At 41.2% G+C, this 18864-nt stretch overlaps 1 protein-coding gene across 1 annotated transcript; it reads right to left on the reverse strand.

Moving 5' to 3' along the window:
• Window positions 1-8176: 8176 nt before the first annotated feature.
• Window positions 8177-13829, reverse strand: LOC116979171 (granzyme K-like). The gene is made up of 5 exons (XM_033030707.1): window positions 13707-13829; window positions 13492-13636; window positions 11902-12037; window positions 9736-10017; window positions 8177-8890 (listed from the first exon to the last, which is right to left on the reverse strand). The coding sequence occupies exons 1-5, from the start codon at window positions 13759-13761 to the stop codon at window positions 8669-8671; spliced, it is 840 nt and encodes a 279-aa protein (XP_032886598.1). The 5' UTR covers window positions 13762-13829; the 3' UTR covers window positions 8177-8668.
• Window positions 13830-18864: the final 5035 nt, after the last annotated feature.

The following is an 18864-nucleotide window of genomic DNA, read 5'->3' on the forward strand; positions in this document are numbered from 1 at the left end:
AATTCAGTCAGCATTCTGGTAAATCGCTTCTGCACTGTCTCCAAAGCCTCCATATCCTTCCTGTAATGGGGTGACCTGAACTGTACACAATACTCCAAATGAGGCCTAACTAAAGACATAGAGCTACATCATGACTTCCAGACTCTTATATTTAATGCCTCAACCAATGAAGCCTAGCATACCATACACCTTCTTTACCACTCTAACTACTTATATTGCCAACAAACAATTTAAATCAATGTTAGATTGATTATAGAAAGATTGATTTTGGTCTGCAGAGTTATGTAAAATTTTTATGATTTTTAAAAAACTTTCTTCACAAAACGCAATTAGTGTGGTTGCCTTCACTACATTCGGAGCATAGAATCAAACAGGTTCTCGTGATTATGATATAGCCAAAGTGGATTGCATAATACAAATTGTGTTCTCTGATCTATCATTCATGCTGTAACCGTTCACATTGCAGCAGAAATGATTCAACTTATCTCTTCAAAACGATCATTTTCCCAGAAGTGGCCATCAATTGAGATACCGAAGGTCTAGTTTTCCAAATTGTGTCTGTCAGCATTTGATATAAGGGAGAACATGCTTATTAATGTTGTCAGGAGGATGGAAAATGGAAGATACAGGTATCATAAAATAATGCCTTTAGCATCTTGACCAACCAAATACAAAAATTGGAATAAATCAGGACCAAAGTTCGTTGTTGGCAGATGCCATTGGAGCAAACCATAAGGATGTTTAATTTGTGTAGGAAGAAACTGCAGATGCTGGTTTATACCGAAGATAGACACAAAGTGCTGGAGTAACTCAGCAAGTCAGGCAGCATCTCTGGAGAAAAAGGTTGGGCGACGTTTCGGGTAGGAATCAATTTGTTTTATTGTGATGTGAACAGTGCAGGTGAGGCCAGCATTATTTGTTCAGCCCTGGTTGCTCTTGAGAAGGTAGTGGAGAGTCACCTTTTTGAACCTCTGCAGTCTTCTGCTGAAGGCTCTTCCACAGTGTTGTTGGGCTGGAATTGCAAGTTTTGGCACTAGTTATGATGAAGAAATGATAGCATAATTCCAAATCGGAATGCTGTGGGACTTGAAGAACCAGCAGGTACTGGTGTTGACAGCCAACTCCAAACTTGTGCTGAGCACTAAGTGCAGGAGGAACTCAACAGGTCAGGCAGCATCTGTGGAGGGAATAGATTAACGACATTTTGGGTCGGACTCCTCTTCCAAAGAAAGAAATCTCCCAAACCGAAATGTCAGCTATCCATTTCCACCTCAGAAGCTGCCTGACCCGTCGAGTTCCTCCAGCACTTTGTGTGTTGTTCAAATTCCAGGATCTGCGGTTCCTTGTGTTTCCTATCTTGTCCTTCTTGAAGGTAGACGCTGCAAATTATAGCATGAGTATTTGTGTGTATGAGTGCCTGAAACCCGCTGCTGTGGTTGGTGGTTGAGGCAGATATGATGGTGGTATTTAAGAGGCTTTTGAATAGGCATATGGATATGGTTGTTCTCCACCGGGTGGCGCCAGCAATGGCTGCCTCACCAACAGTCTGTCTATCTGTCCCTTCCTTCTCTGTTGTTTCTTTAGTATGTGTTACATGTATGTTTTTAGCGTTCTTTAGCTTGTTTTATGTGGGGGGTAGGGGGGGAGGTTGTTGGAAACTTTAAAAAAATCTCTTACCTCGATAGAGATGCAATTTATTTCCGTATCGTATCTCCGTCCACAGGGCGGCCTAACATCGAGGAGCTGGAGGCCTCTGCTGGAGACCTATTTCAGGAGCTCCAACCACAGGAGCCTGCAGACTTTAACATCGTGGAGCACACGATCCCTTTGTCAGGGATCGACCTCTGAGCTCCAACCATAGGAGCTTGCAGACTTTAACATCGTGGAGCTCGCGGCCCCTGGTTAGAGACCGACTTCGGGAGCTCCAACCATAGGAGTTTCGACCGCCCCGACGTGGGAGTTTCGACCGCCCCGACATGGGAGCTTCGATCGCCCTGACGTGGGGGCTTTGACCGCCAGCTGCAGGAGCTTCGATCGCCCCGACGGATGGTTCGACTGCCCTGACCGCGGGAGAAAAATGAGGGAAGATAAGACTTTATTGTCTTCCATCACAGTGAGAAATTTGGAATCCGCTGTGGTGGATGTTTTTGTTAACTTCTATGTAGTTGTGCGTCTTGTTGCTTTTCTTTAATATGGCTGTTTGATAATACGAATATCACTGTACCTTAATTGTTACACGTGACAATAAAAGACCTTTGAAACCCTTTGATATGCAGAGAATGGAGGAATATGGATTATGCGTAGGTAGATAATAGATGGTCTTGGCATCGTTCAACACAGACAGAAATATCTATCAGCCAATGTCATTATCATACCCAGCTATAACTAGTCACCCCTTCGCCTTTCCATTAGTAGACCTTTATCAATTCCAGACCAAGGTTGTGAGGATGGGAATCTTCATATTCATGTTGAAACTGATGTACAAGATGCACATTCAACCAGCATTATTTACCTGGTGAATTCTGGATGCTTCACTGAACTGCTGAATGCTGCACACTTTTACAAAAATGTAATGAGAAAATCATTAAAAAATATGCTTTTTCAATTAGTGCCCATTATTGGTTGCATTTGAGAACGTGGTTGGTGAGTTCCTTCTTTGACTATTGGAACTCTCATGGAACCACGCAACAGACACTTCAAAAACTTTCAAGTACTAAATGCCACACTATTTCTGATGAGAAATGTATAGCAGAGATACAACAGTTCTTTCCATCAGTTTATAAACTCTTCAAATTAGCAAAGCGAAGCCTGCAGAACATGGTATCGAAAGCAGCTGGAACTTTTCGAGTTGAGATAGAGATGAGAGAACAATGCAAGGTGAGAAAATGGACCACGTAAAGAAAGAGGAGGTGTGAAATGCTCAGATATGTTAAAATGCAACACCTCCTGTTGTTATGTGCTCAGGGATTGACATGTTAGAGCAGAAGCAGTTTCTGCAAAATTTGAAATTGGAATAAAATGTATTTAAGAACTTCCAGCGTTCGGATTTGTGATGTTGATCTACCTACTGCAACTAGAATTCCGCCTAAACCTTATTTCATGATGCCTCTATAAAGGTTACATTGGTGGTTTAGAGTATCATCTACTTTATATGTTGTACCTCAGGCTTGAGGAAGACATGTTTCCAGTCCAGTTCTATAGATTCTGAGGTGGCTGATGGGCTCATTTAGAACCTACAGACTCTGTCAAAACAGACTAGGAGATGCAATGGATAGATAGGTAGTTTGGGAGGTGGTGCATGCCTCTCACTGGGTGTGCCCGATGAAGGGACTTTGCTTCTCAAAGGTATCCTAATGCTTCATCTCCATTTGAGTGGTTATGGGCCAGGGATTCCCATGAGTTGGTGGGGATGTTTCATTTCTTCAAGAAAGCATCCTTGGATTTTGAGAACATCCTTGGATTTTTTTTCCTTTGTCCACCTGGTATTCTCTTGTCCTGACAGAACTTGGGATAGAGTGACTGATTTCATCTGGGTAGCTAGGACCTCTAACTAGGGGAGGATGTTGATGTTGGTTGTCTTATCCTGCCAGTGGATTTGGAGGATTTTGCAGTCAGCATTTATAATGCTTTTCCTGTGCCTGGAGATGCCTGCTGTAGGAAGTGAGTGGTATCATTTTAAGACGTCTGCAGCACACACTGATTAGACAACAAATTTGTATCTGTTCTTGACCGGTTTTGGCCATCTGTGCTGCGATTTCCGAGAGAATGCCACCACCTATGGCCGTCATTTTTGGCCACCTCGCTCAGAGCCCCCCTCCACCGCATGTGTGCCGAGGATTTTTCCCGTCGATTAAAAATGACAGAGATATTAATGTTTTTACAAAATTCCCCATTCTCTCTGCTGCCCCGGCTGGTGGCAGGGGGGAGGGACTATAAAACCAGGAAGTGGTGTGCCTCACTCACTCTTCAAGATGGAGGAAGGCAGATGGTCACGTTTCTCTGAGCTGTGAATAATACTGAACACATGTCTACTCAAATGTAAGTGCCCTTAGTGGTTCTAAAATGCTTGCAGAATGTGTCTATTGGTTCTAAAGCTTGCAATGGCTTACTGCAGATGGTGGCTTGGGTGCAATGGCTTGAAGTTAAAATGCATTACTTACTGCAAATGGGGGCGTGGGTGCATTGGCTTGAAGTTGAAAGGCACTACTTACTGCAAATTGTGGCTTGAAGTTGAAAGGCACTACTTACTGCAAGTGGTGGCTTGGGAGCTTTGGTTTGAAGTTGAAAGGCACTACTTACTGCAAATGGTGGCTTGGGAGTTTTGAAGTTGAAAGGCACTACTTCCTGCAAATGATGGCTTGGGTGTGGCTTGAAGTTGAAAGACACCACTTACTGCAAATGGTGGCATGAAGTTGAAAGCCACTACTTACTGCAAATGGTGGTGTGGGTGCATTAGCTTGAAGTTGAAAGGCACCACTTACTGCAAATGGTGGCATGAGGTTGAAATGCATTACTTACTGCAAATGGTGGCTTGGGTGCTTTGGCCTGAAGTTAAAAGGCACTACTGTAAATGCACTTACTTCCTATTTGCACTGTATATTGATTTTAGATAAAATGCTACCACATACGGCTGTGATTTTTGGCCATCTTACTCAGTCCCCCTCCGCTGAGCAGGTGCAGAGATTTCTTCCCATCAATGAAAAATAAAAGTGTTATTAGTTTTTTTTTAAATGTTGAGAATCTCTCTCCTGTCAATTACTCCATGAAAGCCACACCTTTTCCGGTGGGTGGGTTAAAACCCGGTAATGTGGGTGTAGCTCAGTCTCTGCAAGATGGAGGAGGGAGAGGTCACGACTCGCTGTCTTTAGTGGCTTTGCACCCTACTTCAAATGGTATGAAACTGCACTTGAATTTGGTGGCCTTGCACCCTGCTAGAAGTGGTAAGAAACTGCACTTGAATTTGATGGCCTTATACCCTGCTTGAAATAGAATTTCAAGGATTAGCCATGAGTCAACTACCAACCCACCAGCCGTGAGTGAGTGAGTTGCCAGCACAACAGGCTTGATTGACTGAGACGCCAGCCCAAGAATCCATTTGGCGCACAATTTGCATACTAGCCCTCTGGAAACCAGTCCCTTCAGCCCATAACACCCATACTAGCGCTCCAGAAAGCCCCCCCCCCAACTGGCCACCAATATTAGAATTGGTGGAGAGGTGGAATATTGCGTTGGATGACCAGCCCTCCTGTGCGATGCTGGGATATTTAGTCAGTAAACTAAACACATGTAGTCTACCTGTGGCAAAAGACTATTCAATTCCAAGTGTGCTTGTATAAAGGGGCCAGTCTGCTGTACTTTATCAGCAATCCTGTGACCTTCACAAATAAACATCAATGAAACCTAATTTCCACAATGCCCTAAGTAACTAATAAATCCTTTAAGTGAGCTTTTAAAACATACTGTTTTAATTATTATTACATGAGAAGTTATTCATGCAGAAATAGGGATATAATTGACTGATATTACAAATTCATTAACTAAGGAAGTGGTTAAAGTAGTCAACCACACAACAATAATTTGATCAAATATAACTATCCGTCTATAAAACTCCTGTGGTCAAATTCATAACAAGATTTGCAAATCAAAATGACGTTGACATGGCAACCGACTTGGTTCCACTGCTTCTAGTGTGTGCTATTGGGGTGTGGTGGTTGAGGCAGATATATGGATTTGCAGGGACTATAGGGATATGAATTATGTGCAGGTAGATAAGTGATGATCTTGGCACCATGTTTGGTGCAGATGTTGTGGGCTGTAGGTCCTGTTTTTGTGCTATGTTCTTTGTTTATTGAGACTGCCTTTTCGTTACAAAGAGATGGGGAAATCCTGAATTGCACCAGCCCCTTCACGGGAGCTGGCCAGAGGGGATTTCCCATTTTGCTGAGGAAAATCCTGTAAAGAATAGGTGCATGATATGGAAATCACCAAAGCACTGATCTGTTTTCTGAATAGCTGAATTTCAGATCCTGCAATGTATTTTCGAAGGGTTCGCTATACTCAAGTAAAGTCCTTTCCTAATGCAAAGAAGGAGTGTGTATGTCAAAGGAACAATATATATAAGTTTACAACCGTGAATTTATCAGCATGTAATTTTGAAGACTTTATAATCTGATGATTGTTTCTAATTCATGTGAGATCTAGCTGCATAAATTTAATACGATGATAACATTTCTAAAGTGTCTAATTCCCGCTACATATAGTATTATCTGATTTGATTGTACAATGTTCAAAGCAAAGCATTTCACTTTATTGTGGTACACATTAAACCTTGACCTAAATCTGCTGAAATAGTAGAATTGATTTATTTCAACGAATATCCCACTGAATAATTCAATTTAATATTGGCTGCAACTTTAGATTAAGTAAATGGAGCATTTAGTTTCAGGTTTTGTGAGTAATTGTATGCAATCATTGTCTAAACATTGTCTTTATTGCAGAGTGGCCCAAGAAAGGGGTTAAATGGTTCATTCATGTACATTTATAAAATTACTATTGGCATTTTTATATTGTAGCCAATGTCTTTAAAGCAGAATAACAACTCCGAAAATAATTAGGAAATGGAAAATAATTAGGAAAAGAAAAACCGCTAACAAAGTTAAAAAGTGTTTTTTTTTTTTAAACACTTTTACGGAATCAAGGGATATGGGGAGGAAGCAGGAATGGGGTACTGATTTTAGATGATCAGCCATAATAATATTGAATGGCGGTGCTGGCGAAGAGCCAAATGGCCTACTCCTGCACCTATTTTTCTATGTTTCTATGATCAGCCATGATCATATTGAATGGATCGAAGGGCCGAATGGCACCTATTTTCTATGTTTCTATGTTACAACAATGCTTATAGAAGTGAAAGTGTTAATCTCATTTGAGGCAAGGCCTACCGTTGATAGAGAGTAAGTTCCATTTAGTTTATTAAATAGAGTGTGAGATAGAACAATACTTAATGTGCTAATTAAAGTATAGCTGGTGTGGAAATTTGAGGGGGGAAAAGGTGCTGGAAAAACATATCAGGACAGGCAGTCTCTTTGGAAAGGAAAGCAGAATTAATCTTTCATGTTAAAGACCCTTTGCAGTACATAGGGAGAGAGAAAACAAATTAACTTCAAGCTGTAGAGTGAATGAGGAAGGGACAAGTAAAATCAAGGGAATATCTCAAAGTAATACAAGACACAGTATGTCAATAAATGGTTCTGGTACCTCTTTATTTCTGGTAATTTCAGTTGCAGAATAAGAATGTGAAGGCAACAACAACTGATTATTTAGCAAGACACAATAAGCTGCAGATGATAAAAACTGGAGCAAAGAACAAGCTGCTGGATGATTAACAAAATGCTGATTATTTAGCAAGTTTGGCCTTTGTGTATAAGCTGTATTGCAGATTACAATAGTCTTGAATTGTACTAACATTTTGAAAACAACATTTTGAAATATTTTGAAAACAACATCATATTCTGTAAGCACATGTTAAACATCTTAAATTTGCATAAAGTGTAGGCCTATAAATTCAATCACTCGCTGGTCAGTTTTCAGCCTCTTATCAGCCAACATTGTCCTCAATAATGGAGAGACTCTGTGTGTGAAAGCAAAACCAAAATAGAAGCAGAAGCAGGCATTTTTTCCCCCCCATACTTACTCTGCCTTTCAATAAGATTGTGTCTGATCTCAAACCTCATCTGTTCTTTCCTGACATGACTACACGTTTATTCTCCTAATTTCCCAATATATATTTGTCTAGTAATTATAGAATCACAGTATAATGGAACTGTACAACACAGAAATGGGCCGTTTCAGCCCATCTCATCCAAGACATCATCATCTTTTTTTTGCTTGTATAGAATGGATGTGGAGAGGATGTTTCCACTAGTGGGACAGTCTTGGACTAGCAGTCCTCAGAAGGACGTTCCTTTAGAAAAGAGATGAGGAGGAATTTCTTTAGTCAGAAGGTGGTGAATCTGTGGAATTCTTTGCCACAGAAGGCTGTGGGGGCCAAGTCAATGGATATTTTAAGGCATAGATAGATAGATTCTTGATTAGTACGGGTGTCAGGAGTTATGAGGAGAAAGTAGGAGAATAGGATTAGGAAGGAGAGATAGATCAGCCATGATTGAATGGCGGAGTAGACTTGATGGGCTGAATGGCCTAATTCTGCTGCTATCACTTATGACCTGATGACTTTAATGTTGTAATTGCATCTGCCTTCACCACCACATTTTATCCAAATATTCATCACGTTCTCTTTGAAAAAAACCTAACCCTCAGATCTTCTTAAAATATTTCCTCTCTCATTCTAAACCTCTAGTTCTGGACTCCCCTGTCCTGGGATGAAGACTCTGACCCATCTATCCTATTTATGCCTCTCACTATTCTATAACTTTTAGTAAGTGACAATACCCAGAGGTATGCCAGTTTGTCAAAGGTTATGCTAATTAGCTTTCCCATGCAGTAAACTGGGGGCAGAGGTGGCTGGTTGGAACCTAAACGTTGGGTGCTGTCACTGAATTTATACACTACTCCTTGTGCAAGTTGAAGAGTTTAAATGCAGTCACTGACTAATCACTTTGGTTGAGTTTTCTTAACTTCTTTCTTCAAAGCGCAGACAATTGTCTTGTTACACAGTAGTCTGCTGCTCGTGCCATGTTTGATCCATTGAAATGTCATTGGTTTTGGATTTGATTGTTTTTTTAATCCACTGGAGGTATTTATTGGATAAATGAGTATAAATGCCGGGTTTGAACTTTACATCACATCCCATTCCAAAGATAGCAACGCCACTCAAAATTTTCTTTTTCAGAAACGAACTTTTACATATTAATGGTCCTCCTACATCTCCCTGTGATAAAACAAATAAATAATTAGAATCTCCTTATAATAGACAACAAGATTGTGATTAAGGCAACATTATTGTTTTGTCTCTGTGGACTTATTCAAACCAAAGGTGTAAAAAGATGTTCTTGGTAATTTGGCTATTACTCAGCAATAGGGATATATTTTGAACAATGGAATTCCAAGTCGATCTGACAAAATTCTGATTGTCACATCATTAAACATCTGAAGATAGACGCAAAAAACTGGAATAACTCAGTGGGTCTGACAACATCTCTGGAGAAAAGGAAAAGGTGATGTTTCGGGTCGAGAACCTTCTTCTGTCTGAAGATGCTGTCTGACCCGCTGAGTTACTCAAGGATTTTGTGTCTATCTTCGGTTCTTACCAGCATCTGCAGTTCCTTCCTACACATAAACTTATCTGAACCAGTCACACAATTCCATGAACTGCAAAGGTGAGAAGGTAATTCATCATCTGACTGTCCACTCTTCACCAACAGCCCTTGCCCCTATGCCCCTATGCCCCTATGCCCCACCCAGAACTGGAAGACTTTCCAGTTGTTGAGTTGATTGCAGATCCAGAAAGACTGAAGAAGTCAAGTCAACCTGACTTTAACACCAGCACATGTACTGTGAAGTACAGGTACAATGAAAATCGAGCTTGTTGCAGCCGGCTCAGACAACAAGCAAAAATATAAATTATACATAAATTATGCACAAATCCTGCATTAATAAATAAACATGATTAATACGTTAATAATATCAATAAATATTATTAATAAATGAATACATATTCATTATATACTGAATATATTTTCATCACACGTTATTTATATGAAATTTGTAACTTACCCTGCACATTTTAGCTTGACCCCCAGTTTTATCACCAGCACAAATCATATCATCAGTTACAACAAATTGTTCTTTGTAATATTTTTGATTGTTACAGGTCTTCTGATCTATAATGGTCACAGTTGTCTCTTGCAAGGTATCTGAGGGATCTGTGTCCCTGAGGGATGCCGTAGTTTGTCCCCATCCTAGAACCTTGCATATTGTTCCAGGTTTCATATCTTTTGCTGATTTTGGCAATGGCAGGATCTTTACTAACTTATTCAATTTTGCAGCTTTATCCAGCTGTAGCAAGGAGAAATTACATGGGATTAAATTAAAGAATTTCATTGTAAGGAGAATATATAAAATATATATTTTTAAATTCTTTCATTGTTGAGATTCTGAATGTTACACACACGAATGACATTTATTGCTCATCCCGAACACATAGATCCTGAGATGGTGATGGTGATCATTCTTCTTGAACATAGAACATAGAATAGACACTATATAGGAAACGCTGAAGAAGGATCTTGACCCAAAGCGTCACCAATTCCTTATCTCCAGAGATGTTGCCTGATCTGCTGAGTTACTCCAGCATTCTGTGTCCATCTATGGAATAGTATAGCACACGAACAGGCCCTTCGGCCCACAAGGTCTGTGCTGAACATAATGCCGACCATCTCTTATCTAACCTGTGCATAATCCCTATCCCTCTATTTCGCTGAAACTCTGCAGTCTTTCTAGTCAAAGTGTTACCACAGTGCTGTTGGATGTTAGATTTCAGGATTCGACAGGCTGACAATGAGGAATTACAAGTGGATTGAACATTGTGCAATCATCAGCAAACATCCCACTTCTGACCCTATGATTCCCTTTAGCATTCCCTTAAAATTTACATGCAGGAAAATCATTGATCAAGAAGCCCAGATGGTTACCCTAGGACACCACCCTAAGTAACTCCTGAAAAAATGTGCTGAAAAAGTGTGAAGAAGAATCCGACCCAAAACGTCACCTATCCATGTCACTCCAATAATCCTGCCAGACCCACTGAGTTACTCCAGTACCTTATGTCAATTTTATTGTGCACCAGCATCTGCATTTCCTTGTTTCAACAATGTGCTAGAGTTGGGCTCATTGACCACCAACAAGCAATTATTTTCCTTGTGCAAGTAAAGACTTCAACATAGAGTCATAGAGAGTCATACAATGTGGAAACAGGCCCTTCGGCCCAACTTGCCCACACCAGCCAAAATGTCTAAGCTACACTAGTCCCACCTGCCTGCATTTGGTCCATATCCCTCCAAACTCGTCCGATCCATGTACTTGTCTCACTGTTTCTTAAACGTTGGGATACCCCTAGCCTCTGGCAGCTTGTTCCATACACCCGCCACCCTTTGTGTGAAAAAGTTACCCCTCAGATTATTTTCCCCTTCACTTTAAACCTATGTCTTCTGACCCTCGATTCACCTACTCTGGGCAAGAGACTGTGCATCTACCTGCTCTATTCCTCTATATTTTATACACCTCTACAATATCACCCCTCATCCTCCTGCACTCCAAGGAATAGAGACCCAGCCTATCAACCTCTCCCTATAGCTCAGACCCTCTAGTCCTGGAAACATCCTCAGAAAGCCTTGACCTTGATGGTTATTGATTTTAGTTTTGCCAGAGCTGCTTAATGCCACATTCCATCAAATGTTGCTTTGATATCCAGGCCAATACATTTTATAATTCTGTTCTTTGGTCCACGTTTGTACTAAAGCTGTGATGAGGTCTGAAGCTGGTTGATGCTGATGAAACTTAAATTGTGCATTAAGAAGCCGGGTAATATTAGATAACATGTGTCATGACACCTTCCATAACTTGGCTGATGAGGCGAGAACAATTGAGTTTGACCAAATAAAGGCATATTGGGCTGATTTGCCTCTTTGACATTGTCTGACACTGTGATGCTCTGATTCTTTTTCGCAGAAGCTTTATTTTCAGAAAATATTATGTTTTCTATGCTAATTATACGATTTATCAATTAATCAACTTTACCTCATATGGTTGCACAAAAACACAAATACAAACAGCCTGCACAAATTGTTTCAATAATGTGGCACATTTTAAAGACCATGGCAGACTTGTTATTTAGTCTGTATATTACTGTCCATATATACATTCATATTGAGCATTTCCTACCTTGAGGAGAGCCAAGTTATTCCGTTGTGTTTTACTGTCATATTTGGGATGTTTTATAGCATTAATAACTTTAAATGTTTGTGCTTTCTTTTTATCTTTTAAAGAGTGTGTTCCAATAACCACAGACACTTGTTTCCTTGAATAAAGTAAAGGAGAACAATGAGAGCATAGAACATAAAACAGTACAGCACAGGAACAGGCCCTTTGGTTCACTATGTCTGTGCCAAACATGATGCCAAGACCGACTCTTATCTGCTTGTAAATAATCTATACCGCTCCATTTCCTGCATATGTATATTGCTATTCAAATGTCTCTTAAATGCCACTATCAGGTCTGCATCCATCACCACCCCTGGCAGCACGCTCCAGGCACTCACCATCCTTTGTGTGTAAAAAAAACTTGCCCTGCACATCACCTTTAAACTTCGAGTTAAAATATAGTTTTTGAACATAGAATACATGTTGCACTGATGTTTTCTCAGTCTAGTTCTTGGGGGAGCAAAAGCACAAAGTAAATATACCATAATTTAACATTGAAATGGAGATAATTTTCTCATTCAAATAAATATTGCAAAGCCATAGTAAGAGGCCCATTGTCCCTTCAGATCTATGTTGGCCAAAAAATTGAACAGTTTGGGTTGATCTCACTTCCAACCTGTAAGTTTGAGTTTAGTTTATTGCCACATGTACAGTGACAAGCTTTTGTTGTGTATGGGTTTTGGCTATTCATATGCTTATTTAGGAAACTTTTAATTTTAATTAAAAACTTCTGCCTTCACCATCTGTTCAAGACGAGGAGTTCCAGGCCTCATTATTCTTTTGTAGAAAAGGAAAGCACACATTTCACAAGAATTCCCGTGAGCGATGCTTCACGTCGATAGATTTCAATTGTCAGCGGTAGCTGAGTGGTAGCATTCTCATTTCTAGGGTCTTGGATTCAAGTCAGAGCGAAGGGTCTTGTGCACAATGATCTTAACTGGTTCATGCATTGTCTTTCAGAGGAGGTTAAGCTGAGACGCCCTCTGTTTTCTCAGGTAGATAGAAGAAAACTATCGCAACTAATTCAGAAATAAGTGGAGGCATTATCCCTTTGGGCCTAACCATACTCCACCAAGATTATATGAACAGATTATTTGGCATTTCATCCTAATGGAAATTTGCTGTGCATAAATTTGGTTCCACATTTACCATGCTTAAAAAGGCTTTGAAAGAACACAATATCAAGAAAGGCACCATGAAAAAGCGGGTCTTCATTTTTCACTATGATCCGAATAACATTGTCCACTTGTGTTACTTATTTACCATGAAAAGTGTTGTTCTTTTATGAACTGGAATGGGCTTGGATCTGGTTAAAATAAGCTGAAGTCATGCACCCTACTTACGTTTTAAGAGTCCATACAGATCCTAATATAGACCCCAAAGATAGAAAGGAACATGCTTCTGAAATATAGTTCTAGAAACTCTTTTTTAAAACATTTTGAAAATACCAGATAGAGAAGAGAAAATTGAAATATTTTCTGTCATAAGTTTTTGACTCACTGATTTCAGAATAAACAGCAATGGATTAAAAATAATTGTCCTCGTACTCACAGTCCACAGTTTACCGAAGTCAGAACCCAGCGCTTGTTGATTAAAATTCCTCCACAGTGGTGTTCATTTGATATTTGAATGGATGCCATATACGATCCTGAACCAGGTTTAACATCATGGCCTCCGATGATTTTCACACCGATACCTACAATAAATACTGTTATTAATATTGATTCAAGTTTCTATGGAGATAAAGTCATCATTTGTATACTTACAGCCATGAACTGCAAAAGCACTGATTATTGAAGCAACAAATACCCCTCGAATCATATTAATAATTTTATCACCACTGTGCCAGAACAGTCTTATATGTTAGAGGAGGATGTGTGTAGGAGCAATGCTTTTGCTTTATCAAGACATTCTTTTTTTCTACAGATTTGTCATAACACATTTTGCCACAACCAATAGATTTCACAATTACACCCCCATTGTGAAACTGCCTGTGGAAAAAATGCTTTGAAGCATGAAAATGCAACCGAGAAATATATCTTGAATGCAAATGAAATACATTTTTATTAATTAGAGGGGCAGATGTACAAGAGGATTGTGATAACTGTAAAATAATAAGGTGGTATTAGTGAGATTTTAACTTCTCCTATGTTCACCCACAGTGGAATGGGTTTGGGCAGGGTGGACTTTGTTAACAGTGTCCAAGAGGACCCTACTAGAGAGGGCCCAACACTAGACATTCTCTTGACCGGGATATCAGTTCCAGAAAACTGGGGGATGGCTAACGTGTATTGTTATTTAAGATGGGTCGCGAGGAGAAGGCTGTGGAAGTGGTGGATAAGATACTGGAGGGGATTCTTATCTACCAGCATTTGAAAAGATAAGGATTGATGAGAGAAAGTCAATGCAAATTTATGTGTGAGAAATCGTGTCTCATAAATCTGTGAGGGTTTATTGATAAGGTAACTGAGAGGATTGATGAGGGCAGGATGATAGATGTTGTCTATATGGACTTTTTAGTTTGGTTTAGTTCATTGCGACATCTACAGTGTAAAACTCTTTGTTGCATGCTATCCAGTTAGTGGAGAGACCATACATGATTTATAGACAATAGACAATAGGTGCAGAAGTAAGCCATTTGGCTCTTCGAGCCAGCACCGCCATTCAATGTGATTATGACTGATCATCCACATTCACTACCTTTAGTGCAAGATAAGTTCAAAAAGGTTTGATTCAATTTTGAGTGTCTCCAATGAGGTAGATAGTAGGTCAGGACTGCTTAGTCGGTGATGCGTTTTCACACTTCGCTATGTCTTGGCTGATGGGAGAGGGGCGAAGAGGGAGTGCCCGGGGTGAGACTCATCTTTGATTATGCTGGTGGTCTTGCTGAAGCAGCGTGAAGTGTAGATGGAGTCAATGGAAGGGAAGTTGGTTTGTATAATGGTCTGAGCTATGTCCACTATTCTCTGCAATCTCTTGCGGTTTTGGATGGAGCTGTTGGCAAACCATGCTGTAATGCATCCCGATTAAATGCTTTTTACGCCAGATCTGTAGAAGTTGATGTGAGTTGCTGGAGTCTTTACGAACTCCAGAATTGCAATGTTTTTGATAAGGTCATACAAGGATATTCCATCAATAAGTTTAGACTAAACAGGGTTGTATGTATTTTACTGTTATTGATTGAGAAATGAAGCAACATTGGTTTCATCATATCAGAGATTTCCCATTACTTTATCCGTCCCTCAGCTGTTTTCTGGAAATTAAAACTAACCTTTTTTTTCCCAATTCTGAAGAAAGATCTTTGACCTGAATCATTAACTTTATTTCTCTTTCCGTGATGTTTCCATGAATTCATGTTTTTATTTTAGACCAGAGACGGATTTTCTAAAGGGTTTAAAAAAAACAAATAGATTTTCAAATTCAGTTCCTCATGCAGTGTTTAATGAAAAATATAATGTGATGAAATCTGAAGATATTGTAATCTAGTCACCAACACGATTCCTCCCCCTGTTACTGTTGCAAACTGAATTAGAGAGTTCTCAGAATTGAAATTTAATCCCTCAGCTTGCAATCTGTCCTCAGCCACTTCTGTCTATTACCCCTGCATCACTGACACATTATATCGGAGCCCAGCATTACAGTTTACTTAAGATGGACACAAAATGCTGGACTAAGCAGGTTTGGAGAAAAGGAATATGTGATATTTCGGTAGGAAGGGTCTGAAGAAGGGTATCGACCTGAAACATCATCCATTTCTTCTATCCAGAGAAGCTTCCTGTCCCGCTGAGTTACTCCAACATTTTGTGTCTATCTTCAGGTGATATTCTAGGTTGAGAGTTAGATAGAGCTCTAGGGGCTAGTGGAATCAAGGGATATGGGGAGAAGGCAGGCACGGGTTATTGATTGGGGATGATGAGCCATGATCGCAATGAATGGTGGTGCTGGCTCGAAAGGTTGAATTGCCTCCTCCTGCACCTAGTTTCTATGTTTCTATGAGACCCTTCTTCAGACAATTATTCTTAATTTCTTCTACAATTCTCTTCCTCATTTCAATTGTTTTTTGGTCACCCCACTTCTTACTGCTATAATCCAGAGGTCAGATTGCCCTGTGCGCTTTTCTGATGCTGAACTCCCAGCCAATGCTACTCCTAGGCTGTAGTGTCTTCATTCTCTTCAAGCACCAACAGAAGAATTCCATTCTAAATCACCACTTTCTCACTATCTGACTCACTTCTCCCAAGACCATCCTTTAAACCCATACTTTGGAACAAACTTAGTCTGAGGAAGGGTCTCAACCCAAAATGACACCCATTCCTTCTCTCTAGAAATTCTGCCAGTCCCGCTGAGTTACTCCAGCTTTTTGTGTCTACCTATAATTATCTCTCCCAGTTTAACTGGGAGTTTATTTCTGAGGTCAGAATGCATCTTCCAGACATAGCAATCTCTCAGTCTCTCAAGTGCCAATAACATTCAAGGTCGGCAGAGGAGCGGCAGATGAAGGAGCAAGTGCGGGGATTGGCTGCAGAAGTTAAAGCCTTGGTGAGTTTTTCAAGAGTGGGTCATTTAAAAACCGTTAACCAAATTTGTAAATTAGCTAATTAGTTAATTGAACAGCAAATAAAAGTAGGGCTTGCTCTAGCGGAAGTGGCCTGTTGGGGAGAAGTATCTTGGTGAATAAAGTGTCAGTCTTTGGCTCGAGGGTTCCTTGGTGAGTAAAGTGTGAGTCTTTGGCTCGAGAGTCTTTGGCAAGGAGGTTGAGGCAAGGAGGCCACACTTGATTCGAAATGGCAGGCAAGTTGGCACAGTGTGTTTCCTGCAGGATGTGGGAAGTCGGGGACACCGCTGGTGCTTCTGACAACTACACCTGCAGAAATTGTGTCCGGGTACAGCTCCTGAATGAACGTGTTGGGGAACTAGAGAAGCAGCTGGATAACCATGGGGCCATCTGGGAAAATGAGAGTTTCATGGACAAGACCTTCAGTGAAGTTGTCACACCAAGGATACGGGTAAAGCGAAGGTGGGGGTGTCTATGAGAAAGAGGAGTAAACGTGGTGCAGGAGACCGCGGTGGCTCTTCCTACTGAAAACAGGTACACGTTTTTGGGAGCGGACGAAACGACAAGATTGAGTGGTAGCCAGGGCTGTGATTCCAACCCTGGTGACGAGGCTCAATGGGGAAGAGTGACGTCAGGCAGAGCCTTAGTGGTGGGAGACTCCATCGTCAGAGGGGCAGACAGGAGATTCTGCAGCAACAGGCGAGACTCCAGGATGGTGTGTTGCCTCCCTGGTGCCAGGGTCCAGGATGTCTCGGAGCGGCTGCACAACATCCTCAAGAGTGAGGTGGAGCAGCCGGAGGTTGTTGTGCATGTTGGTACAAATTATATAAATCAGCAGAGGAAGGAGGTTCTGCAACAAGAATATACTGAATTTTGGTAGAAGACTGAAAAGCAGGACCTGCAGGGTAGTGATCTCAGGATTGCTTCCAGCACCTCGTGCTAGTGAAGGTAAGAATAGGAAGATAGGGCAAATGAATGTGTGGCTGAGGAGTGGTGGCAGGGATTCAGATTTCTGGATCATTGGGATCTCTTCCGGGGCAGGGGTGACCTGTTTAAAAGGGACGGGTTGCACCTTAACTGGAAGAAAACCATCATCCTAGCGGGAAGGTTTGCTAATGCTACACAGGAGGGTTTAAACTAGATTGGCAGGGGGGTGGGATCTCGTACAGGACAGAGGCACATGAGAGGCTAGAAGTTGGTATGGAGGGTGGTGTGGGAAAGGTTAGTGGACAGAATAGGCAGGTGAAAGGCGGAGAGCGAGGAAGGAGGGTTGGTTTAAACTGCACGTATATTAATGCAAGGGGCCTGACGTTTAGGCAGACGAGCTTAGGGTTTGGATAGGTATGAGCGACTGGAACGTTGTAGCCATGACTGAAACCTGGTTAAGGGAGGGGCAGGACTGGCAGCTCAATGTTCCGGGGTAAAGGAGCTTCAGGGGAGACGGGGATGAGGGAAATAGAGGAGGGGTGGGGGGGGTTGGATTGTTGGTTAAGGAAGATGTCACGGCTGTGTTCAGAGGTGACATTACAGACGGTTCGTCTAGTGAGGCTATATGGCTGGAGCTGAGGAACAAGAAAGGGATAATCACCTTGTTGGGGGTCTACTGCAGGCCCCTGAATAGTCAACGGGAATTAGAAGAACAAATGTGCCAGGAGGTTACAGACAGCTCAAATAAGGTTGTTGTAGTAGGGGTTTTTAACTTTCCCAATATAGACTGGGAAAATCATAGCGTGAAGGGTTTAGATGGGGTGCAATTCCTCAAAATTGTTCAGGAGAGTTTTCTTAAGCAGTATGAGGAGGCCCCCACACGTGAGAGGGCAACGTTGGATCTAGTATTGGGAAATTGGGAAGGGCAAGTTAATGAAGTGTGTGGAGGAGCCTTTTGGAACTAGTGACCACACTTCAATTAGGTTTAAGTTAGTTAAGGATAGGGATGGAGAGGATCCACGTGTTAAAATGCTCAACTGGGGTAAGGCCAACTTTAAGAGTATGAGAGAAGGTATCGCTCAAGTTGACTGGAGCAGGTTATTAGAGGGGAAAGGAACATCGGCCAAGGGGGATGTTTTTAAAAGTGTACTGAAAAATAGCTCTGGAAATAGCTTCAGGAAGGAAGGAGTAAACTAAGTATTTACCGAGGAGAAAGTAGGACGGAGGAAATGTGAGCAGTCACTGGAGGTGTCTAGAGAGCAGTCAGGGTTACCGTTGAAGTACTGAAGGTGTTGTCGTGTTTGAAGGTAGACAAATCTCCAGTGCCTGATCAGATATATCCGAGGACATTGAAGGAAACTAGAGTGGAAATTGCGGGAGCCCTGGTTGAAATTTACGAGTCATAAGGACAGTCATAAGTGACCCCTTATCCAGGACAAGGG

Source organism: Amblyraja radiata, chromosome 1, assembly GCF_010909765.2.
Source record: "Amblyraja radiata isolate CabotCenter1 chromosome 1, sAmbRad1.1.pri, whole genome shotgun sequence".
NCBI lineage: Eukaryota > Metazoa > Chordata > Chondrichthyes > Rajiformes > Rajidae > Amblyraja > Amblyraja radiata.